This window comes from Carcharodon carcharias, chromosome 18, assembly GCF_017639515.1.
Source record: "Carcharodon carcharias isolate sCarCar2 chromosome 18, sCarCar2.pri, whole genome shotgun sequence".
In the NCBI taxonomy this organism is placed as follows: Eukaryota; Metazoa; Chordata; class Chondrichthyes; order Lamniformes; family Lamnidae; genus Carcharodon; species Carcharodon carcharias.
In genome coordinates, this window is record NC_054484.1 from 86,752,779 (window position 1) to 86,778,528 (window position 25,750).

Here is a 25,750-nt window from a genome sequence, read left to right on the forward strand (position 1 = left end):
CATGTTTGAACCAAGGCTGTAATGAGGTCAGGAGCTGAGTGGTCCTGGCAGAACCCAAACTGGGCATCAGTGAGCAGGTTATTGCTAAGCAAGTGCTGCTTGATAGCACTGTTGATGATCCCTTCCATTACTTTACTGATTATCAAGAGTCGACTGATGGGGCGGTAATTGGCCGGGTTGGTTTGGTCCTGCTTTTTGTGTACAGGAATTACCTGGGCAATTTTCCACATAGCCGGGTAGATGCCAGTGTTGTAGCTGTACTGCAACAGCTTGGCTAGGGGCGTGGCAAGTTCTGGAGCACAAGTCTTCATTGCTATTGCCTCAATATTGTCAGGGCCCATAGACTTTTCACTATCCAGTGCCTTCAGCTGTTCCTTGATATCACATGGAGTGAATCAAATTGGCTGAAGACTGGCATCTGTGATGCTGGAGACCTCTGGAGGTGGCCGAGATGGATCATCCACTCGGCACTTCTGGCTGAAGATTGTTGCGAATCTGTTTCTGATTGTTGCGTTCTGTCGAACACTCTCTGCTGTAATTTGAGCTGATGCAGCTGATCCGGTGTTGGATCTCCTCATCAGTGGTGACCTTTAGAGAGAGATGGCTGCCAAGGTATGGGAAGCGCTCAACAAATTCATTCAACATAAATATGGGGAGAATATTTGGCTGTCCAGGTGAGGGTTGATCTATGAGTTCTGTTTTGGCAACATTCGAGGACAAGCTGAGTCTCTTGTATACAGAACTGAAGAGATGGAGAGTGGCTTGTAAACCTGGTGCAGCAGCAACACTGCAGTCACCCACAAACTGTCAAATCATGTATGTCTGTGGTGGTCAGTTTAGTTTTGATATGGAGGTGACTCAGGTTAGCATTTTCCATCCAGGCAGTATTTAATACTGGCACCAGAGGGCAGTTGATCTTTGATGAGGTGAATAGCCACTGTCAGGTTGAATGTAAACAGCGTGGGGCTACCCGGGTTGGGATTTGAAAGATGGCTGTTTCAGGTCTCCAGCTCAAGATATTTGCAGTCATATCAATATGAAGCAGTTGCAGGATTGTGATGAAGTTTCCAGGACATCAAAATCTTTGGAGCACAATCCACCAGGCCTTACAATTTAATGAGAGAAAGGCTGGAATTTTCCAGCCCTGTCATGATGGGAGCTGCAGTGAGGGATGCTGTGGTCCAGCGGGACCGAATGACCCTGGCAATGGGCGGAAAATCCCACCCAAAGGCCTTGGTCAATGAATACAATGAAGAGTTCCTGGTGTTGCTCTCCACATTTTTTCTTGGATTTGCCTGACAACAAAGACCAGGTCCGAGGTTCCTCTGGAAGAGCTAAAGCCACACTTTGTCTCTGGGAGGATTTCCTCAGCCACAGGGAATAGGCGATTCAGGATATTGCGTGTCAGGATTTTCCCAGCTATGGGGAAACCGTGCTAGTTTCCACAGCGTGATTTATCTCCTTTGAATATTGTTCCAATTGTCGCATTCCTGGAGTCTGGGGGAGTTTGAGGGGCAGAGCTTTTGTTCCTCCCAAATCCATAAGATGAGTGCATGGAGTTTTGATGTGAACAAAACTTGTGGGGAGGTGATGCCATATTGGTATTGTCAATGGATTAGTAATCCAGATGCCCAGGGAAATGCTCTGGGGACCCATGTTCAAACCCCCGCTGATGGTGGAATTTGAATTCAATAAAAATCTGGAATTAAAAGTCTGATGATAACTATTGTTGATTGCTGTAAAAGCCCATCTGACTCACTAACGTTCACCAATCTGCCATCCTTACCTGGCCTCCACGTGACTCCAGACCCACAGCAAGGTGAACTAGCCAGCATTGTCCACATCCAATGAATGAATTAAGAAGAAGTCCTCAAGCTTTGAAGACCTCAGCTGGAAAACCATTGGGGCTGCAGGCTTTGTTGTTTTTCATCTGTTTGATTGCTTGTTGCAGCTCTCCCATCGATGGTGGTTCATTCATGGTTTCTACCACAGGATAGCCTGGAGAGCATCAGCTGCCACTGTGGATTCACGGCTAAGGAGTTGTTGAAAACATTCTTTCCAGCGCTGACGAATGTCAGCATTGTCATCCTTGGGAAGAGAACCACCATCCTGTGAGCAAAGGGAATTTTGTCCATTTGACTTTGGTCTATAGATGACCTGGTGGCTTCAAAAAACTTTTTTCATGTTGTGATGATCAGCATATTGTTGGATCTCTTGGGCTTTCTCTTCTGCCATTGCTCTTTATCTTCCAGATTTGTCTTTGGGTGTCAGCCTTGAGCTTTTGGGATGCTGCCTTCTTGACTTGTGACCTTGGGTTGTTCTGCCAGGCAATGAAGGCTGCTCATTTTCTCCAGGACACATTGAAACGGTTTTCATTGAACCAGTTCTGGTAACCACGACACTTGAACCCAATGGTCTGGACACAGGATTCTCGTACAATTGACTTTATTTGATCCCACTGTTTTTGAAATGAGTTACATTTCCTACCATCAATGTTAAATTAATTGGTCTATAGATTCTTGGGCTTGATCTATTTGCCTTTTACATTTAAGAATCAGATTACCTGTCCAGCCCAGAAGCAATCCATCTCTTCTAGGAGTTTTATCCTCTCTAATTTTGTTGAGTTTATCAGTTATCTCTTCTCTTTCTTTCTTAAATGCCTTACCACTTCTAATGTCATATTCACCATGTTAGTTTTGCTGGTAAATATCAAGACAAAATAACTTTTCAATATGTCTGTCTTTTCACTGTCATTACCTATGGATTTATCTTGTGTATCTTTTAGAGACCCTTATCCCTATCTTAATTTTTCCTTAGTTATTTATACCTTTGTAAAATAACTTAATATTTATGTTTAGCTTGTTGATAATTTAATATTGTAATTCCTCTTTGCCTTCTTGATTGCTTTTTTAAAAACTTTTCTCCTAATTTCTTCATGTCCCTTTTTGTCCTCTCTATTGTGTCTCTACTTTATGCATACATTTTTCTCTTTAGATTCAATTTTGCCTTTGATCTTTTTAGTTGTCCTTGCTATTTCATTATAGGTTAGTTTATTTTTTTTGACCCAGAATATATTTCTCCTTAATCCCATTGACCTTTGGTTTAAATCTTTCCCACTGCTGTTTTATTGGGGCCTGTTGACGTCTGCCCCATGATTATTCTCAATGTCTTTTACTCATTTCATCGATTTACTTACATATTTCTCCCCACCCCCATGCCCTTCTATTATTAGATGATCTGTAGATAACTCCTCCTGGTGTGATTGATCACTTCTTAGCCCTCATCTAATTCTAATATTGATTCTGTTTCCATCTGAAGATTAGCTATGTTGGAACATGTTCTTGGAAGGATCGGTGCATAAATATGACATCATCAGGTCATCCTGACAACGAAAGCTCCTGTATAGTAGTCCTAATCTCAGCAAATAATTAAATACTATCATCTACCCACCCTTTCTGATAGAAAATCATAATTCTGACATACAAAATAAATATTTCAAATCATGTATGTTGGAAGTATATGTAAAGTGACTACGGATTGCTCTCTGGATGTGGGAGCTCTGTGCATGTTCTTTAGTGAAGACTGCAGCTGATAAAGAAAAACTTACATTTGTCTAGCATCTTTCAGGAAGTCGGGATGTCAGTGCTTTACAGCCAGCAATGTACCTTTCTGAAGTGCAATGTTAGAGCCTAGGAAGAGTGACAGCCGATTTCTGCACAACAAGGTCTCATGGACAGCAGTTGGGTTACAATGAATTCATTGGAAGCCATAACAAGACCCTTCAACAAAGGGGAGTTGCAGAATTGTCCATCCAGGGAGAAAAGGCTTAAGTTTATCCAGGTATCCTCTCAAGTGCCTGTTGCAATTGGGTGCTGACTAACTGAAGCAACTTGGCAGACAGGCCAGCCAACCTATAACATCTTTATTCACATAACACTTGTGCCCACAATATCTGGTGAAATACTCAGTAGGTTCTTCAATGCCCAATAATGCAGACTCTCAGTGCCTGGAGCGATTCACTTTATCGGCTGCTTATAATGAGCAAGACAACTTATCCAACATCGCTGACTTTCAGCAATACGAAACATTGACAATTCAAAGATATTGCAGGAAAGACTTCTTCATAAATACAAAGAAAGAGATAACTTTTATTTTTTTTTTAGATAAAGCATAGGAGTTCCACCACACAAAGTATTGTGATTAAATGTACTGTGGCTAATCATGTCAAAAGATTTGTTAAACAGTGTCCATTCCTACATTTCAAAAATACTTCATTGACTGTGAAGCCATTTGGGACATCCAGAGCTTGTGAATGATCTTCTATAAATGCAAGCCTTTCTTTCTATTCATACAATGTACAAGTAAAATTTGTTTCTTTTTAAATTACAGTCGGGGAGGATATTCAATGATTGCACCAAATGAAAACAGGAGATCTCGTCTGCAAATGAGTGAGTAATTAAGGAAAGGAAATGGTGCTTGTTAAGTCTGCTGCTGAATTTGAATACTATTCATGCTTTTGTTACCTCAGTGCTCTCTTGACTAGCTTTCGATTCTTCACCCTTCATATACTTAAACTCATCTAAAATTCTGCTGCCTCACAAGTCTCATTCACCCAACACCCCTGCGCTTGCTGCTCCCAGTCCAGTGACCACCACATTTAAAATTCTCATTCTCCTTTTCGATTCTGCACAGCTTCAGCCCTCTGAATATCTCTGTAATCTCCTCCAGACCTACAACCTGCCAAGATGTCAGTTATGGCTTCTTTTGAATTGTTTTGATTTTCACTCACCAAATGTTATCATGGATCACGTATAACTGGAAGTATAGCTGGAAGAGGCAATGAATCTTGTCACATGCCGTTTATTGAGTTCATGCAGACCACTGGCTAGTAACATTGATCTTCTTCATTCAAGTGGTAAACAAGGAGCTGGAGGAGCTGAAGAAATGGAAAGAGGCTAACAGACCTGGTCCAATCAACTTGACTCCCATGCAGTTAGGTAAGAATTAGGGACTATACAGTTTCACTGATTCTATTCAGCATCCCAGTTACAGAGAGGGAATGCTGGTTTCACTCACTTATAAGATTAAGATGGGATGTTTGCTTGATTTAATTAGCAATAGTGTTCCCTTGTCATAATCCAACTGGTTTGATAGATTCAATCATTTTCTTTGTAGCATACTTGATATGCATAATATCTATCTCTTTCAGATTCATGCTATTGGTTCACCTGCATAACTGCATAAATGGGGGATGGTAGTGTACTGTCACTGGACTACTAATCCAGAGGCTCAGACCAATGGTTTGGGGACATGGGTTCAAATCCCACCACAGCAGCTGGTGGAATTCAAATTCCATTCATAAATCTGGAATATAAAGCAGGTCTCAGTAATGATGTCAATGAAACTAACATCGATTGTTGTAAAAACCCATCTGGTTTACTAATCTCCTTTGGGGAGGGAAATCTGCTATCCTTACCTGGTCTGGCCTACGTGTGACTCCAGACCCACAGCAATGTGGTTGAATTTTAACTGCCCTCTGAAATAGCCAAGTAAGCCACACAGCTCAAGGGCAATTAGAGATGGGCAACAAATGCTGGCCTTGCCAATAACACCCACATCCCATGAAAGAATAAATAAAAAAAAACATGAAATTTATCTGAGAACCTTTGTCTCAAGAGAAAAGTCTGACATCTGATGCATTTAAAACAGCAGCTTCAACCAGGGCATTTCACTTTGTTCAAACACAAAGCTTCCAATTCTACCCTCTGTGTGCTGGAGAGGCTAGAACAATCTCATACATCTCCGGATGGAGGTGAGCAGTCGATTTGCAGAGTTAAAGGTCCAATTCTGGACCATTATGTGCGGTTACCAGCATTTTGCCAACAGCGGAGCAGGTTCCCCCACAACCACCCCCAACCGCCTGCGTGGGGAGGCCACCAGCTTTATGGATGCTGCCTCCCTGGGCAGCCCAAGAATGTTAATCATTAATTGGAGCTGCAGGATTCATTTTCTTTATTTTGGGATGTGGGTGTCGTTGGCAAGGCCAGCATTTATTGCCATCCATAATTGCCCTTGAACTGAGTGACTTGCTAGGCCAATTCAGAGGGCAGTTAAGAGTCAACCACATTGTTGGGGGTCTGGAGTCACGTGTAGATCAGACCAGGTAAGGACAACAGATTTCCTTCCTTAAAGGGCATTAGTGAACCAGGTGGGTTTTTACAACAACCAACTGCTATTTCATGGTAACCATTTTTAATTCCAGATTTTATTAATTAAATTCAAATTCCACTAGCTGCTGTGGTGGGATTTGAAACCCCATAACTAGGGAGGCTGATAGAATGTTATTGTTTATTGCGAGGGGAATTGAATACAAAAGTAGGGAGGTTATGCTTCAGTTGTACAGGGCATGAGACCACATCTGGAGTACTGTGTACAGTATTGGTCTCCTTATTTAAGGAAGGATGTAAATGCATTGGGAGCAGTTCGGAGAAGGTTTACTAGACTAATACCAGGAATGGGTAAGTTGTCTTATGAGGAAAGGTTGGACGGACTAGGCTTGTATCCACTGGAGTTTAGAAGAGTAAGAAGCAACTTGGTTGAAACATATAAGATCCTGAGGGATCTTGACAGGGTGAATGTGGAGAGGATGTTTCCTCTTGTGGGAGAATCTAGAACTAGGGGGTCACTGTTTGAAAATAAGGGGTCAGTCATTTAAAACAGAGATGAGGTAACATTTTTTCACTCAGATGGTCGGGAGTCTTTGAAACTCTCTTCCTGAAAGGATGGTAGAAGCAGAGTCTTCGAATATTTTTAAGGCAGAGATGGACAGATTCTTGGTAAGCAAGGACATATTCGGTTATCAGGGGTGGGTGGGATGCAGGTTTCAGGTTACTGTCAGATCAGACATGATCTTATTAAATGGCGGAGCAGGTTCGAGAGGCTAAAAGGCCTACCCCTGCTCCTTGTTCATAAGCCCCCAGAGCCTGGGCCTCTTCATTAGTAGCTTAGTAATTACCACTAGGCTACCATCTCCCTGGGGCGATGCTGCTGGAAGTTAACCCGTCACCCAGTAATCCACCTGCAGGGCTTTGCCCTGTGATCAGCATGACATACTGTCCTCAGCCAGCCTGAATTCTCACTTTTACGTACTTACTTTGAGATACCCTTGAAGTTTCCTGCCTGCCTCAGTAGCGGACACTGTTGAGGATTCAGAGCTGCCAGCCCTCTGATCACCCTGGCAGGATCAGGAGCCCATTTGCTGTCTTTAATTGAACAACAAGCCCAGAGGCAGCCAGTCAGGAGGCTGAGTTGGTCCCGCTGCCAGCAGGTCCTGGCTCAGGAGCTGCTTTTTTCTGCTGGGATCAAGACACCCATAGTCAAATTCAGAATAGAGAGTCAGGGATTAGGCTGCTTTTACATTTGAGTTGGAGTAGGTGACATGGCATTCACACTGGTGGTATTGGGCAGTGCCCAGGCAGCATAAAGGCATGTTTAGTAAGTGACCATTTTTTTTCACATCTTGGCTCATTTTCTTACAAATCTGAGTGAGGAGGTCATTTTGTCAGCTTGCATTTATGAAATGCCCTTGCTGAGAAAAATAAAGAAGTAACTCTCATTCCATCAATCAAAGAACAGTGAGAACAGAGTCAGTAATGTGATATAGTTCCAGGGAGGGGGCTTGCTTGATGGAGCTACCAGTTGTGCTAGGACTGATTGACTTGTAGCAATGAGGATCCATACTGGGACCCAGGATCACTCAATGGACTCTTGCGACTTAACTCAACAACACCTGTTCCTGTACCTGTACCTTCATTAACCCAAATTAGCTCTTCTAACAACCCCTTACAGATGACAAATGTCATTGTGTTTTTGTTTCACTCTTACAGTAAACAACTCCTACAATGTTTAAGTCCAGTAGTCCTGCTGATTATTAACCTGTATCATGAAATATAAGGTCAACAGACGTGGATGCAATTCCTTTGCTTGCTATTGTAGTGGGAGACAGAAGCATAGTGGTAATGTCGCTGGACTAGTCATCCAAATGCTGAATCTAATGCTCTGGGGACATGGGATCAAATCCCACCACGACAGCTTCCTATTGATTCTATTCAATCAATTGGTAATCTGGAATTGAAAATCAGTTTCAATCATGAGGAAATGATAAGCAATTGTCACAAAAAACCCATCTGGTTCACTAATGTCTATCAGGGAAGGAAATCTGCCGTCCTTAACCGGTCTGGCCTACATGTGACTCCAGACCCACAGCAAAGTGGTTGACCCTGAAATGCGTGAGCAAGCTGCTCATTTCAAAAAGACGGTTCACCACTACCTCGTCAAGGGTAGTTAGGATGGGCAGCAAATGCTGGCCATGCCAGTGACACCCCCATCCCATGAAAGTTTTTAAAAAAGCCTTTTGGAATTTGATCTGAAGGACACCAATATCCCTCATCCTAATAATATCCATTTGATGAGGCTGTGAAAGATCATTACCTGATAAAATGCTCAGTTTATCCCATACTTAACACAACGTAGCACTTGTGGATCTATGAAGCTTTCTTTATTCATTGAATTTACCCAATAACCCATTCTTCTTCAATGGCTAGCAGCCTCCCTGTTTTATTTCCATATCTTTACTTAATCTTTATTCTTTTAGGTGGAGTTACTTCTGAAGCTGAAGCACGACGACAGCAACAAATGAATCTTCGAGGGTCCAAGTTCCAACAACGAGTTAGTGTGCTCAAATACAATAGAAATCATTGACTCATACAGCAGAGAAGGCCATTCAGCCCATCATGCCTGTGCCAGCACTTTGAGAGTCATGCTCCCTGCTTTTTCCCCATCACGCTGGGCATTTTTCTCTTTCAAACATTTCTCCAACTCCCTTTTGAAGGATACTATTCAATCTGCTTTCAGCACCTCAGTCACCGCATCCCAGATCGTGATAATACACCTGTACCCCATACACAACCTGTCCCCAACACCCAGCCTGTACCCCACAACAAGCCTGTACCCCATGCCCAGCTTGCATTCTCCACCCAGCCTGTACCCCCAAACTCAGCCTGTACCCCATGCCCAGCTTGCATTCTCCACCCAGCCTGTACCCCCACACCCAGCCTGTACCCCCACACCCAGCCTGTACCCCACACCCAGCCTGTACCCCACACCCAGCCTGTACACCCACTCCCAGCCTGTACACCCACACCCAGCCTGTTCTCTACACCTATACTCTACACCTAGACTGTACTCCACACACAGCCTGTACCCCCACCAAGCCTGTACCCCAACACCCAGTCTGTACCCCACACCAAGCCTGTACCCCACACCCAGCCTGTACCCCCAAACCTAGCCTGTACCACCACACAAGCCTGTTCTCTACACCTGTACTCCACACCTAGACTGTACTCCACACACAGCCTGTCCCCCCACCAACCCTGTACGCCCACACCCAGCCTGTACCCCCACACCCACCCACAGCCTGTACCCTACACCCTAACCCATACCCACCACCACCTTATACCCAGCACCACCCTATACTCCCACACTCAGCCTGTACCCCGCACACACCCTGTACCCCACACCCTAACCTGTACTCCACACCCAGCTGGTACCCCCACACCCTGCCTGTAGCCGCACTCCATAACCTGTACCCCACACCCAGCCTGTCCCCTCTATGCAGCCTATCTCCAACATCCAGCCTGTACCCCCACATGCAGCCTCCACACTCAGGCTATAGCCCATACTCCATAACCTGTACCTCACACCCAGCCTGTGCCCTACACACAGCCTGTCCCCAACATCTAGACTGTGGCCCCTTACACAGTCCATATCCCCACTCCCTAACTTGTACCCCCCACCCAGCTTATACCCCACCCCCAGCCTATACCACACACCCTAACCTGTGCCCCACTTCCCAGCCTGTACCCTACACCCAGCCTGCACTACACATGGAGCCTGAACTCCACACCCAGACTGTACCCCCATATCTAGCCTTTACCCTAAACCAAGTCTGTACCTCAATACCCAGCCTATACCCCCATACCCTAACCTGTGCCCCACACTCAGCCTGTACCCCACACCCAACCTGTACCCCACACCCAGCCTGTACTCCGCACCCAGCCTGTACCCCGCACCCAGCCTGTACCCCGCACCCAGCCTGTACCCCGCACCCAGCCTGTACCCCCCACCCAGCCTGTACCCCCCACCCAGCCTGTACCCCGCACCCAGTCTGTACGACACATAGAGCCTGAACACCACATGCAGCCTGAACTCCACACCCACACTATACCCCCACATCCAGCCTTTACCCTAAACAAAGTCTGTGCCCCTATACCTAGCCTATATCCCTATACCCAGCCTGTACCACTATACCCATCGTATACTCTACACTCAGCCTGTACCCCACACCCAGCCTGTACTCCTATACCCAGCCTGTAGCACTATACCCATCATGTACTCCACACTCAGCCTGTACCCCACACCCAGCCTGTACCCCTATACCCAGCCTGTACCTCTATACCAGATATAGATTTCACACTCAGCTGGTACACCTAGCATGTTCCCTGGTTACCACCTTCATCACCAGGCTGTAAACTAATAACGATTGAATATTTCATATTAAATTATTCTTTTTTTCATCAGGCTAAGAAAGAAGAATATGATCGCAAAAGGAAAGAAGCTGAAGAGCTGGAATATCAGAAGAAGAAGGAGATTCAGAGGGAAAAAGCGAATAAACTCGTAGAGAAGCAAAGGCAGGAGGAAGAGCAGAGGAAAGCACAGCTCCAAGCAGATCACTACCAGTGAGTTTCAAATACAACTCGAGAACCTTCACACTATAGCAGACATTGACAATTCTGGGGCAAGTAACAAAACCTCAGGGATCAGGCAGTAATAGTGAGACCCATCCCCGGACTGTAGGTGGAAGTCGAGATGTTCAATGGATTTGTAGTTGAGTACATGCAGGGGTTTGGCTGGTGGGTCACTCTGGGATTAAGAGGCCCATCCACACTTACAGAACCTTTAATGGAGAGAGACAATGGTCAGACGCCTACTGTGATACTCTATTCTATTGCATAATCATTACTTTCCCATTTATCTCAGTTATATGTTCATGGAATTGTAGAATTCAGGAGAGGAGACCATTCAGCGCATTGTTACTGCCCACGTTGTCTATTCAAATTCCAAACTCTGTTATCAGTTCAACCCTCTGCCCAGGAAGCTTTGCGTATAGCTGGCTACAATTCTCCTTTTACCTGGCAGCTCCACTCAGCTGACTTAATCCAATGTATTCAGCAGTTTCTGTATTTGGCTCTTTTGTGTCATGCCTCGCACACTCACTGGATTAATTTTAAACTTTCCACCCGGGTTAGAGTGACTAAGCAAATTAATGGCCATGCTGTTGTTGTCTGGCACACTGAATCCTACCTTGCAGAGGCTGAGCGCCAACTCTCAGATGCTTCTTCCTGCCTACCCCTGGACCATGACCCCCACTCCTGAACATTAAGCTACTGGTGAAATAGTGTACTCCTCAGCGACATTCACTGATGGCCGAGGACCATCCTGAGGAGTGCCTTTAAATAAAGTCCGGGGATTTGAGTGAGGCCTACCTTGCTGGGAGTGAGTGCGGACCTGCGGGAGATGGTTGCAAGCTATAGAGTGCATATAAATAAAGAGACATGTCAAAGCTTTTCATCTTGCACTCATCAGGACACCTCACAAGAATACCAATATAACACAAACCTACCTTCACTGGTCAATATACATGGGATTTTTACAGTTCCACACACTATAAGATTGGTCTTTTCGGCAACCTTTTAAATAGGCCTCGAGCCATTTGCTCACCATGCAAACTTGATGCTGAAGTAGGGGCATCAAAGACATCCTGCAGGATAATGGCTACTCTGATCAGATCATTTCACGCTGTATATCGCGCAAACTCATGAACAGGCCTAAGGCAGTCACTTTCAAACCTGAAAAGTGCCCGGTCAACCTCAGATTGCCCTGGAAGGGCAAGATATCTCAAAAATTAGAGCAACAGGTGAAGCTAGCTGTTTCACGCTGCTACTATGTAGTAGTAACACCAGTGGTATTCACCACTAACCGGATGCTGCCACCAAGCCACAATGATGTTCTGCCTATCACACTTCACCAATCTTGACTATATTGGGAATAATGCAGCCAGGATTAGATTAGAAATTGGCTTTGGTTTTTTGTCTGTGTTGCTTGTGTTTTTTTTAAACTATCCCAGAGTTGGCTCATTCACACCATCATCTAATGTCTTAACAGAGCAAATCAGCAGTTCCTTCAGACGTTCGAGACCAACAGATCCTGCAGGAACTCACCCCTGCCCCCCCACTGCACAGTTCAAACCACATCCTGGGTAAGCACCTCAAGACAGAATCTGGATTGCTTACAAGCCGAGGTCTCTCTCACTCACTGTCTCTGTCCCTGTCTCCCTCTCTCACACTCTGGCTCTTTCCTTCTCTCTCTCTCTCTCTCTCTTTCTCTTGTTTTCTCTCACACTCTCTCTTAGCAAGAACAATTTGGCATTTAGGCTGTTGACATTTTTTCATTATTGCCTTGTGGAATGAACAATAATTTATGAGTTTGGATTCTTCACCCAGAGCCCAGTGTAACAGAAAATGTCTGAAGTTTAGTGATTATCTATCCACACATTTACACTAATGCACTTATTGTCTGAAACAAATTGATGTCCTTATAAAATTAGCACACACAAACTGTATTGATTGGAATTTCAACTTTTCTCAAGGGCAGTTAGGGATGGGCAACAAGTCTTAGAACCCCTGTAAAAAGAAACTTGAGCTTTCAGTTAAAAGCTGAATGAATGACAGAACAAGATTTCATGTGTCAAGATGGTTACTGTAACAAATAGACTAAAGGCACTTCTGATTAAACACTATTTTAGTAGGCAACTTATTCTTTAAACTACAGAACAAAGTGTTTTTTCAGTTGTGTTAAAATCTACCAGGTACACATTACATTGTCCTTTAAAGTAGACATTCAATTCTCCCAGAATTAGTCCAAAACGATTCTTAGCTCCAACCATTTTATTTCTCAGGCTGAGTTTTCCTGGAGACTTTTCCCCTTAGCTAATGCCAGGTAAATCTTCCAGCACCATTTTAACTCCCCACAAATCTGGATTGGCCAATCTAAGCGCAAGCTCCTAACCACATTTCGACACATTGCACCATAGAGACTTTCAGCCTGTACCCTCTCCCAGACCCTGGCAGACTAACATGTCTGTGATATTCATTCACATTTTATGAAAGCCTGTAACCTAATATCACAATGGCTTCCTCTGTACGCTTCCCATCTCAAAGTCCATCACCAAGGAACATGAATCACATGAGCCTTGTATCCAGGTAGAAATGCAGATTAGCCATCCGTGAGAGTTCAACTTTCTTTTATCTTGGAATTAAATGGACAGGTTAAAGCACAACTGCTTACAACCCAACATTCTCAACACTTTTCTGGGACTTTGGAAACTCAGCCTATCCACTGTTAGCACACCGGCTGCTGCTATTGTCTCCAAGCATAAATATCTTGCACCTTCTTCCCAGTAAAACAAACTGGGCACCCTATAAACTCTTAACAATCATTTGTTTAACTGTCTCAGTCGGATATCGATAGGCTGCTGACAGGTGAACTTCAGAACAGATCACATGACTTTCTTCATTTTACCTTAATTTGAAGACACAGTGCCAAAACATAACAATCTTATACACCTCATAATTATAACACCAATGACACCAACATCCCAGCAAACAATGAAAAATACACTCTTAAATGTTAGTGAATCAAGGATACTTTTCCACATTAGGGTGGCAAGTATGCCCAGCGTACCATGAGCAAGCATTGGGGATCACGAACATGTTCAAGGAATGTTTCCTGAATGTTCCATACGATGTTCCAACAGTATCAGAGAGATGCTTCAAGCACAATAGGTAGCCATTCAGTCCATTCAGCCTATGCTGGCAATTTCCCAGAGCAATTCAAATCTAATTCCAGTTTCTCAGCATCATTCTCAATTTCCTCTCCTTCAAATGTTTTTACATTCTTTTCTCGAAAGGTGCTGTGGACTTTACTTCAACCACACCCTGTGACAAAGCAATTGTTACTCCAACAACTCTCTGGTCTTGTCACGTGTCATAGAACCATAGAATGTTACAGCACAGACAGAGACCATGTGGTCCATCATGTTTGTATTATCTTTTTGAAAGAATGACTCCATTCAACCTACTCCTTTGGTCTTCTCCCATAACCCCACGATCTGGAGACCGACTATTGCTGTGTAATTAATTGTCCTCGATATCCGACTGAGATAGTTAACCAAACGCACGTGATCAAACTCGATATCCGACTGAGACAGTTAACCAAACGGACGTGATCAAACTCGATATCCGACTGAGACAGTTATCCAAACGCACGTGATCAAACTCGATATCCGACTGAGACAGTTATCCAAACGCACGTGATCAAACTCGATATCCGACTGAGACAGTTAACCAAACACGTGATCAAACTCGATATTCGACTGAGACAGTTAACCGAACACACGTGATCAAACTCGATATCCGACTGAGACAGTTAACCAAACACACGTGATCCAACTCGATATCCGACTGAGACAGTTAATGAAACGCACGTGATTCAACTCGATATCCGACTGAGATAGTTAACCAAACACACGTGATCAAACCCGATACCCGACTGAGACAGTTAACCAAACACACGTGATCCAACTCGATATCCGACTGAGACAGGAAACCAAACACACGTGATCAAACTCGATATCCGACTGAGACAGTTAACCAAACACACGAGATCAAACTCGATATCCGACTGAGACAGTTAACCAAACACACGTGATCAAACACGATATCCGACTGAGACAGTTAACCAAACACACGTGATCAAATTCGATATCCGACTGAGACAGTTAACCAAACACACGTGATCAAACTCGATATCCGACTGAGACAGTTATCCAAACGCACGTGATCAAACTCGATATCCGACTGAGACAGTTATCCAAACGCACGTGATCAAACACGATATCTGACTGAGACAGTTAACCGAACACACGTGATCAAACTCGATATCCGACTGAGACAGTTAATCAAATGCACGTGATCAAACTCGATATCCGACTGAGACAGTTAACCAAACACACATGATCAAACTCGATATCCGACTGAGACAGTTAACCAAACACACGTGATCCAACTCGATATCCGACTGAGACAGTTAACGAAACGCACGTGATTCAACTCGATATCCGACTGAGATAGTTAACCAAACACACGTGATCAAACTCGATACCCAACTGAGACAGCTAACCAAACACACGTGATCCAACTCGATATCCGACTGAGACAGTTAACGAAACGCACGTGATCCAACTCGATATCCGACTGAGATAGTTAACCAAACACACGTGATCAAACTCGATATCCAACTGAGACAGTTAACCAAACACACGTGATCAAACTCGATATCTGACTGAGACAGGAAACCAAACACACGTGATCAAACTCGATATCCGACTGAGACAGTTAACCAAACACACGAGATCAAACTCGATATCCGACTGAGACAGTTAACCAAACACACGTGATCAAACACGATATCCGACTGAGACAGTTAACCAAACACACGTGATCAAATTCGATATCCGACTGAGATAGTTAACCAAACACACGTGATCAAACTCGATATCCGACTGAGACAGTTAACCACACACTTGATCAAACTCGATATCCGACTGAGATAGTTAACCAAACGCACGTGATCAAACTCGATATCCGACTGAGACAGTAAACCAAACACATGATCAAACTCGATATCCAACTGAGATAGTTAACCAAACGCACGTGATCAAACTCGATATCCAACTGAGACAGTTAACCAAACGGACGTGATCAAACTCGATATCCGACTGAGACAGTTATCCAAACGCACGTGATCAAACTCGATATCCGACTGAGATAGTTAACCAAACACGTGATCAAACTCGATATTCGACTGAGACAGTTAACCAAACACACGTGATCAAACTCGATATCCGACTGAGATAGTTAACGAAACGCACGTGATTCAACTCGATATCCGACTGAGATAGTTAACCAAACACACGTGATCAAACTCGATACCCGACTGAGACAGTTAACCAAACACACGTGATCCAACTCGATATCCGACTGAGACAGTTAACGAAACGCACGTGATCCAACTCGATATCCGACTGAGATAGTTAACCAAACACACGTGATCAAACTCGATATCCAACTGAGACAGTTAACTAAACGCACCTGATCAAATTCGATATCCGACTGAGACAGTTAACCAAACACACGTGATCAAACTCGATATCCGACTGAGACAGGAAACCAAACACACGTGATCAAACTCGATATCCGACTGAGACAGTTAACCAAACACACGTGATCAAACACGATATCCGACTGAGACAGTTAACCAAACACACGTGATCAAATTCGATATCCGACTGAGACAGTTAACCAAACACACGTGATCAAACTCGATATCCGACTGAGACAGTTAACCACACACTTGATCAAACTCGATATCCGACTGAGATAGTTAACCAAACGCACGTGATCAAACTCGATATCTGACTGAGACAGTTAACCAAACACACGTGATCCAACTCGATATCCGACTGAGACAGTTAACCAAACACACGTGATCAAATTCGATATCCGACTGAGACAGTTAACCAAACACACGTGATCAAACTCGATATCCGACTGAGACAGTTAACCACACACTTGATCAAACTCGATATCCGACTGAGATAGTTAACCAAACGCACGTGATCAAACTCGATATCCGACTGAGACAGTTAACCAAACACACGTGATCCAACTCGATATCCGACTGAGATAGTTAACCAAACACGTAATCAAACTCGATATCCAACTGAGATAGTTAACCAAACACACGTGATCAAACTCGATATCCGACTGAGACAGTAAACCAAACACGTGATCAAACTCGATATCTGACTGAGATAGTTAACGAAACGCACAGGATCCAACTCGATATCCGACTGAGACAGTTAACCAAACACACGTGATCAAACTTGATATCAGACTGAGACAGTTAACCAAACACACGTGATCAAACTCGATATCCGACTGAGATAATTAATCAAACACGTCATCAAACTCGATAACCGACTGAGATAGTTAACCGAACGCACGTGATCAAATTCGATATCCGACTGAGATAGTTAACCAAACACGTGATCAAACTCGATATCCGACTGAGACAGTTAACCAAATGCACGTGATCAAACTCGATATCCGACTGAGACAGTTAACCAAACACACGTGATCCAACTCGATATCCGACTGAGGTAGTTAACCAAACACGTAATCAAACTCGATATCCAACTGAGATAGTTAACCAAACACACATGATCAAACTCGATATCCGACTGAGACAGTAAACCAAACACGTGATCAAACTCGATATCTGACTGAGATAGTTAACGAAACGCACAGGATCCAACTCGAAATCCGACTGAGACAGTTAACCAAACGCATGTGATCAAACTCGATATCCGACTGAGATAATTAATCAAACACGTGCTCAAAACTCGATATCCGACTGAGACAGTTAACCAAACGCGTGATCAAACTCGATATCCGACTGAGACAGTTAACCAAACAAAGTGATCAAACTCGGCAACAAATGTGAATGTCATCAGTTAGTTTATTTTCCGTCCAGGGCATGGTGTGGCACTTCTGTAAACATATAAACTTATGGTACAAATGTGCTTTCAAAACCTGCTTTCAAAATGTGTTGTAGTGTGTCCTAATGTTGTGGAAACCAGTCAAGGCTAAGAGCTTTTCCACATCTCCTCTATCCACATGGTGCAATAAACCATCCTTAAACCCTGAAATTCAGCTCTGTGTCTGAGCCTCACAGCCTGAGTGTGCCTGTGTCTGAGTCTCACAGCCTGAGTGTGCCTGTGTCTGAGCCTCACAGCCTGAGTGTGCCTGTGTCTGAGCCTCACAGACTGAGTGTGCCTGTGTCTGAGCCTCACAGCCTGAGTGTGCCTGTGTCTGAGCCTCACAGCCTGAGTGTGCCTGTGTCTGAGCCTCACAGCCTGAGTGTGCCTGTGTCCGAGCCTCACAGCCTGAGTGTGCCTGTGTCCGAGCCTCACAGCCTGAGTGTGCATGTGTCCGAGCCTCACAGCCTGAGTGTGCCTGTGTCTGAGCCTCACAGCCTGAGTGTGCCTGTGTCTGAGCCTCACAGCCTGAGTGTGCCTGTGTCTGAGCCTCACATCCTGAGGGTGCCTGTGTCTGAGCCTCACAGCCTGAGTGTGCCTGTCTCTGAGCCTCACAGCCTGAGGGTGCCTGTGGCTGAGCCTCACAGCCTGAGGGTGCCTGTCTCTGAGCCTCACAGCCTGAGGGTGCCTGTGTCTGAGCCTCACAGACTGAGTGTGCCTGTGTCTGAGCCTCACAGCCTGAGTGTGCCGTGTCTGAGCCTCACAGCCTGAGTGTGCCGTGTCTGAGCCTCACAGCCTGAGTGTGCCTGTGTCTGAGCCTCACAGACTGAGTGTGCCTGTGTCCGAGCCTCACAGCCTGAGTGTGTATGTGTCCGGGCCTCACAGACTGAGTGTGCCTGTGTCTGAGCCTCACAGCCTGAGTGTGCCTGTGTCTGAGCCTCACAGCTGAGTGTGCCTGTGTCTGAGCCTCACAGCCTGAGTGTGCCTGTGTCTGAGGCTCACAGCCTGAGTGTGCCTGTGTCCGAGCCTCACAGACTGAGTGTGCCTGTGTCTGAGCCTCACAGCCTGAGTGTGCCTGTGTCTGAGCCTCACAGCCTGAGTGTGCATGTGTCTGAGCCTCACAGCCTGAGTGTGCCTGTGTCTGAGCCTCACAGACTGAGTGTACCTGTGTCTGAGCCTCACAGCCTGAGTGTGCCTGTGTCTGAGCCTCACAGACTGAGTGTGCCTGTGTCTGAGCCTCACAGACAGAGTGTGCCTGTGTCTGAGCCTCACAGACTGAGTGTGCCTGTGTCTGAGCCTCACAGACAGAGTGTGCCTGTGTCTGAGCCTCACAGACTGAGTGTGCCTGTGTCTGAGCCTCACAGCCTGAGTGTGCCTGTGTCTGAGCCTCACAGCCTGAGTGTGCCTGTGTCTGAGCCTCACAGCCTGAGTGTGCCTGTGTCTGACCCTCAGCCTGAGTGTGCCTGTGTCTGAGCCTCACAGCCTGAGTGTGCCGTGTCTGAGCCTCACAGCCTGAGTGTGCCTGTGTCTGAGCCTCAGCCTGAGTGTGCATGTGTCTGAGCCTCACAGCCTGTGTCTGAGCCTCACAGACTGAGTGTGCCTGTGTCTGAGCCTCACAGACTGTGTGTGCCTGTGTCTGAGCCTCACAGACTGAGTGTGCCTGTGTCTGAGCCTCACAGACTGAGTGTGCCTGTGTCTGAGCCTCACAGCCTGAGTGTGCCTGTGTTTGAGCCTCACAGCCTGAGTGTGCCTGTGTCTGAGCCTCACAGCCTGAGTGTGCCTATGTCTGAGCCTCACAGCCTGAGTGTGCCTGTGTCTGAGCCTCACAGCCTGAGTGTGCCTATGTCTGAGCCTCACAGCCTGAGTGTGCCTGTGTCTGAGCCTCACAGCCTGAGTGTGCATGTTTCTGAGCTTCACAGACTGAGTGTGCCTGTGTCTGAGCCTCACAGCCTGAGTGTGCATGTGTCTGAGCCTCACAGCCTGAGTGTGCCTGTGTCTGAGCCTCACAGCCTGAGTGTGCCTGTCTCTGAGCCTCACAGACTGAGTGTGCCTGTGTCTGAGCCTCACAGCCTGAGTGTGCCTGTGTCTGAGCCTCACAGACTGAGTGTGCCTGTGTCTGAGCCTCACAGACTGTGTGTGCCTGTGTCTGAGACTCACAGACTGAGTGCGCCTGTGTCTGAGCCTCACAGCCTGAGTGTGCCTGTGTCTGAGCCTCACAGACTGAGTGTGCCTGTGTCTGAGCCTCACAGACTGTGTGTGCCTGTGTCTGAGCCTCACAGACTGAGTGCGCCTTTGTGTGAGCCTCACAGACTGAGTGTGCCTGTGTCTGAGCCTCACAGCCTGTGTCTGAGCCTCACAGCCTGAGTGTGCCGTGTCTGAGCCTCACAGCCTGAGTGTGCCTGTGTCTGAGCCTCACAGACTGAGTGTGCCTGTGTCTGAGCCTCATAGCCTGAGTGTTTATGTGTCCGCGCCTCACAGACTGAGTGTGCCTGTGTCTGAGCCTCACAGCCTGAGTGTGCCTGTGTCTGAGCCTCACAGCTGAGTGTGCCTGTGTCTGAGCCTCACAGCCTGAGTGTGCCTGTGTCTGAGCCTCACAGACTGAGTGTGCCTGTGTCTGAGCCTCACAGACTGAGTGTGCCTGTGTCCGAGCCTCACAGCCTGAGTGTGCCTGTGTCTGAGCCTCACAGCCTGAGTGTGCATGTGTCTGAGCCTCACAGCCTGAGTGTGCCTGTGTCTGAGCCTCACAGACTGAGTGTGCCTGTGTCTGAGCCTCACAGCCTGAGTGTGCCTGTGTCTGAGCCTCACAGACTGAGTGTGCCTGTGTCTGATCCTCACAGACAGAGTGTGCCTGTGTCTGAGCCTCACAGACAGAGTGTGCCTGTGTCTGAGCCTCACAGACTGAGTGTGCCTGTGTCTGAGCCTCACAGACTGAGTGTGCCTGTGTCTGAGCCTCACAGCCTGAGTGTGCCTGTGTCTGAGCCTCACAGCCTGAGTGTGCCTGTGTCTGAGCCTCACAGCCCGAGTGTGCCTGTGTCTGACCCTCAGCCTGAGTGTGCCGTGTCTGAGCCTCACAGCCTGAGTGTGCCTGTGTCTGAGCCTCAGCCTGAGTGTGCATGTGTCTGAGCCTCACAGCCTGTGTCTGAGCCTCACAGCCTGAGTGTGCCTGTGTCTGAGCCTCACAGACTGAGTGTGCCTGTGTCTGAGCCTCACAGACTGTGTGTGCCTGTGTCTGAGCCTCACAGACTGAGTGTGCCTGTGTCTGAGCCTCACAGACTGAGTGTGCCTGTGTCTGAGCCTCACAGACTGAGTGTGCCTGTGTCTGAGCCTCACAGACTGAGTGTGCCTGTGTCTGAGCCTCACAGCCTGAGTGTGCCTGTGTCTGAGCCTCACAGCCTGAGTGTGCCTATGTCTGATCCTCACAGCCTGAGTGTGCCTGTGTCTGAGCCTCACAGCCTGAGTGTGCCTATGTCTGAGCCTCACAGCCTGAGTGTGCCTGTGTCTGAGCCTCACAGCCTGAGTGTGCATGTTTCTGAGCCTCACAGACTGAGTGTGCCTGTGTCTGAGCCTCACAGACTGAGTGTGCCTGTGTCTGAGCCTCACAGCCTGAGTGTGCCTGTGTCTGAGCCTCACAGCCTGAGTGTGCCTATGTCTGATCCTCACAGCCTGAGTGTGCCTGTGTCTGAGCCTCACAGCCTGAGTGTGCCTATGTCTGAGCCTCACAGCCTGAGTGTGCCTGTGTCTGAGCCTCACAGCCTGAGTGTGCATGTTTCTGAGCTTCACAGACTGAGTGTGCCTGTGTCTGAGCCTCACAGACTGAGTGTGCCTGTGTCTGAGCCTCACAGACTGAGTGTGCCTGTGTCTGAGCCTCACAGCCTGAGTGTGCCTGTGTTTGAGCCTCACAGCCTGAGTGTGCCTGTGTCTGAGCCTCACAGCCTGAGTGTGCCTATGTCTGAGCCTCACAGCCTGAGTGTGCCTGTGTCTGAGCCTCACAGCCTGAGTGTGCCTATGTCTGAGCCTCACAGCCTGAGTGTGCCTGTGTCTGAGCCTCACAGCCTGAGTGTGCATGTTTCTGAGCTTCACAGACTGAGTGTGCCTGTGTCTGAGCCTCACAGCCTGAGTGTGCATGTGTCTGAGCCTCACAGCCTGAGTGTGCCTGTGTCTGAGCCTCACAGCCTGAGTGTGCCTGTCTCTGAGCCTCACAGACTGAGTGTGCCTGTGTCTGAGCCTCACAGCCTGAGTGTGCCTGTGTCTGAGCCTCACAGACTGAGTGTGCCTGTGTCTGAGCCTCACAAACTGTGTGTTCCTGTGTCTAAGCCTCACAGCCTGAGTGTGCCTGTGTCTGAGCCTCACAGCCTGAGTGTGCATGTGTCTGAGCCTCACAGCCTAAGTGTGCCTGTATTTAGGCCAAGAGCCACAGCTACAAAGAGACTCAGAGGGAGGCCGAAATGGCGAAGCTACAGGAGCATAAAGATGAACAGAGGAAGAAGGTATGTGTACACACAGAATCAAAATGCCTTCAGTGAGTGACAGTTTACATACACATGTTCCTGGAGTTTTCCAGCTGTCTTGTAAATAACGGAATTACCTTCTACATCGAGCGAGGGCCAAGGGCAGGGGCTACCCTAAGATGTTCCTAGTGGGGAGGGGGCATGGTGCCATTGCTAGAGGTGATGTACTGTCTGAGGAAGACATCCTTTCCACCAGAGGGTTCTGCATCTATCAGCCACAAAATTGTGTTTTAATGTGCCCAGGTCAGCCCCATTGCTCAGGGGGACCAGGATGTCCCTGAGGGAGGGAAAACCTCACCCTCACACTCAGGATTGCCTGGTGGGTGTGTTAGTCAGCATGTTTCAGAGACCAGGTGCCTCTCCCATGAGCAGGTCACTCACCCAGGAGAGCAAGTCGACCCACCAGGTCTTAGGTGGAGAACAAAGCACAGCAGTTGTGTGACACTTAGTTATGGTGAACATCCGGTGCCCTATCACCGGTGCGCTGTCGCACTGATGTGGTGTTGTTCCCGTGCACTGATGCTCCGGTGTGGTGTCGCTCCGGCGCACTGACGCTCCTGTGTGGTGTCGCTCCGGTGCACTGACGCTCCGGTGTGGTGTCGCTCCGGTGCACTGACGCTCCTGTGTGGTGTCGCTCCGGTGCACTGACGCTCCTGTGTGGTGTCGCTCCGGTGCACTGACGCTCCGATGTGGTGTCACTCCGGTGAGGTGTCGCTCCGGTGCGGTGTCGCTCCAGTGAGGTGTTGCTCTTCTGCGCTGTCGCTCCGGTGGACTGACGCTCCGGTGTGGCATCGCTGCGGTGCAGTGTTGCTCTGGTGAGGTGTCGCTCCGTTGCACTGACACTCCGGTGCGGTGTCGCTCCGGTGCGGTGTCGCTCCGGTGCGCTGTCTCTCCGGTGCAATGTCGCTCCGGTGAGGTGTCGCTCCGGTGTGGTGTCGCCCCGGTGAGGTGTCACTCCAGTGCGCTGTCGCTGCGCCGTGGTGTTGCTCCGCTGTGGTGTCGCTCCGGTGTGGTGTCACTCCACTGCACTGTCGCTCCGGTGAGGTGTCGCTCCACTGCGCTGTCGCTCCACTGAGGTGTCCCTCTGGTGCGGTGTCGCTCTGGTGCGGTGTCACTCCGGTGAGGTGTCGCTCCACTGTGCTGTTGCTCCGGTGCGCTGTCGCTGCGCCGTGGTGTTGCTCCGCTGTGGTGTCGCTCCGGTGCGCTGTCTCTGCGCCGTGGTGTTGCTCCGCTGTGGTGTCGCTCCGGTGCGGTGTCGCTCCGGTGAGCTGTCGCTCCGGTGTGGTGTCGCTCCAGTGCTCTGTCGCTCTGGTGCACTGTCGCTCTGGTGCACTGTCGCTCCGGTGCAATGTCGCTCCGGTGCGCTGTCGCTCCGGCGAGGTGTCGCTCTGGCGAGGTGTCGCTCCGGTGAGGTGTCGCTCCGGTGCGCTGTCGCTGCGCCGTGGTGATGCTCCGCTGTGGTGTCGCTCCGGTGTGGTGTCGCTCCACTGCGCTGTCGCTCCGGTGAGGTGTCGCTCCACTGAGGTGTCCCTCCGGTGCGCTGTCGCTCCGGTGCGGTGTCGCTCCGGTGAGGTGTCGCTCCACTGTGCTGTTGCTCCGGTGCGCTGTCGCTGCGCCGTGGTGTTGCTCCGCTGTGGTGTCGCTCCGGTGCGCTGTCTCTGCGCCGTGGTGTTGCTCCGCTGTGGTGTCGCTCCGGTGCGGTGTCGCTCCGGTGCGGTGTCGCTCCGGTGAGCTGTCACTCCGGTGAGCTGTCGCTCTGGTGCACTGTCGCTCTGGTGCGCTGTCGCTGTGATGTGGTGTCACTCCTGTGCAGTGTTGCTCTGATGCGCTGTCGCTCTGATGCGCTGTAGCTCCGGGGTTGTGTCGCTCTGCTGCGTTGTTGCTCCGGTGCGCTGTCGCTCTGCTGCGCTGTCGCTCCAGTGCACTGTCGCTCTGGTGAGGTGTCGCACTGCTGCGCTGTCGCTCCGGTGCGCTGTCACTCTGGTGCGCTGTCGCTCTGGTGAGGCTCTGCTGCGCTGTCGCTCCGGTGCGCTGTCGCTCTGCTGCGCTGTCGCTCTGGTGAGACTCCGGTGCGCTGTCGCTCCGGTGCGCTGTCGCTCTGCTACGCTGTCGCTCTGGTGAGGCTCCGGTGCGCTGTCACTCCGGTGAGGCTCCAGTGTGCTGTCGCTTTGGTGCGCTGTCGCTCCGGTGCGCTGTCGCTCTGCTGCGCTGTCGCTCTGGTGAGAATCCGGTGCGCTGTCGCTCTGGTGCGCTGTCGCTCTGCTACGCTGTCGCTCCGGTGCGCTGTCGCTCCGGTGAGGCTCCGATGCGCTGTCACTCCGGTGAGGCTCCAGTGTGCTGTCGCTTTGGTGCGCTGTCGCTCTGCTGCGCTGTCACTCTGGTGAGGCTCCAGTGTGCTGTCGCTCCGGTGCGCTGTTGCTCCAGTGAGTCTCCGGTGCGCTGTTGCTCTGCTGTGCTGTTGCTCTGCTGAGGCTCCGCTGTGCTGTCGCTCCGGTGAGGCTCCGCTGTGCTGTCGCTCCGGTGAGGCTCCAGTGCGCTTTCGCTCCGGTGCGCTGTCGCTCCGGGGAGGCTCCGGTGCGCTGTTGCCCTGCTGCACTGTCGCTCTAGTGAGGCTCCGCTGCACTGTTGCTCTGGTATGCTGTTGCTCCAGTGCAGTGATGCTCCAGTGCGGTGATGCTCCGCTGCACTGTCGCTCTGGTGATGCTCCGTTGCACTATCACTCTGGTGAGGATCCAATGCGCTGACGCTCCACTGCGCTGTTGCTCCGGTATGATGTTGCTCCAGTGCAGCAATGCTCCGGTGCGCTGACGCTCCAGTGAGGCTCCGGTGCGCTGTCGCTGCGCCGTGGTGTTGCTCCGCTGTGGTGTCGCTCCGGTGTGGTGTCGCTCCACTGCACTGTCGCTCCGGTGAGGTGTCGCTCCACTGCGCTGTCGCTCCACTGAGGTGTCCCTCCGGTGCGGTGTCGCACTGGTGCGGTGTCACTCCGGTGAGGTGTCGCTCCACTGTGCTGTTGCTCCGGTGCGCTGTCGCTGCGCCGTGGTGTTGCTCCGCTGTGGTGTCGCTCCGGTGCGCTGTCTCTGCACCGTGGTGTTGCTCCGCTGTGGTGTCGCTCCGGTGCGGTGTCGCTCCGGTGAACTGTCGCTCCGGTGTGGTGTCGCTCCGGTGCTCTGTCGCTCTGGTGCAATGTCGCTCCGGTGCGCTGTCACTCTGGTGAGGCGTCGCTCCGGTGTGGTGTCGCCCCGGTGAGGTGTCGCTCCGGTGCGCTGTCGCTGCGCCGTGGTGTTGCTCCGCTGTGGTGTCGCTCCGGTGTGGTGTCGCTCCACTACGCTGTCGCTGCGGTGAGGTGTCGCTCCACTGCGCTGTCGCTCCACTGAGGTGTCCCTCCGGTGCGCTGTCGCTCCGGTGCGGTGTCGCTCCGGTGAGGTGTCGCTCCACTGTGCTGTTGCTCCGGTGCGCTGTCGCTGTG

At 49.0% G+C, this 25,750-nt stretch overlaps 1 protein-coding gene across 2 annotated transcripts in view; it reads left to right on the forward strand.

Annotated features, from left to right (window-relative positions):
* epsti1 (epithelial stromal interaction 1) overlaps nucleotides 1-25,750 on the forward strand; it is a 51,882-nt gene that overhangs the window by 11,806 nt on the left and 14,326 nt on the right. Inside the window, exons 2-7 of one of the 2 annotated variants that reach the window (XM_041210802.1) lie at nucleotides 4,390-4,448; nucleotides 4,914-4,997; nucleotides 8,654-8,727; nucleotides 10,639-10,796; nucleotides 12,283-12,376; nucleotides 22,180-22,263. In XM_041210802.1, coding sequence (XP_041066736.1) covers nucleotides 4,390-4,448; nucleotides 4,914-4,997; nucleotides 8,654-8,727; nucleotides 10,639-10,796; nucleotides 12,283-12,376; nucleotides 22,180-22,263 — 553 coding nt within the window. The remainder of the gene's footprint in view (nucleotides 1-4,389; nucleotides 4,449-4,913; nucleotides 4,998-8,653; nucleotides 8,728-10,638; nucleotides 10,797-12,282; nucleotides 12,377-22,179; nucleotides 22,264-25,750) is intronic. The other variant, XM_041210803.1, reaches the window with a different exon arrangement.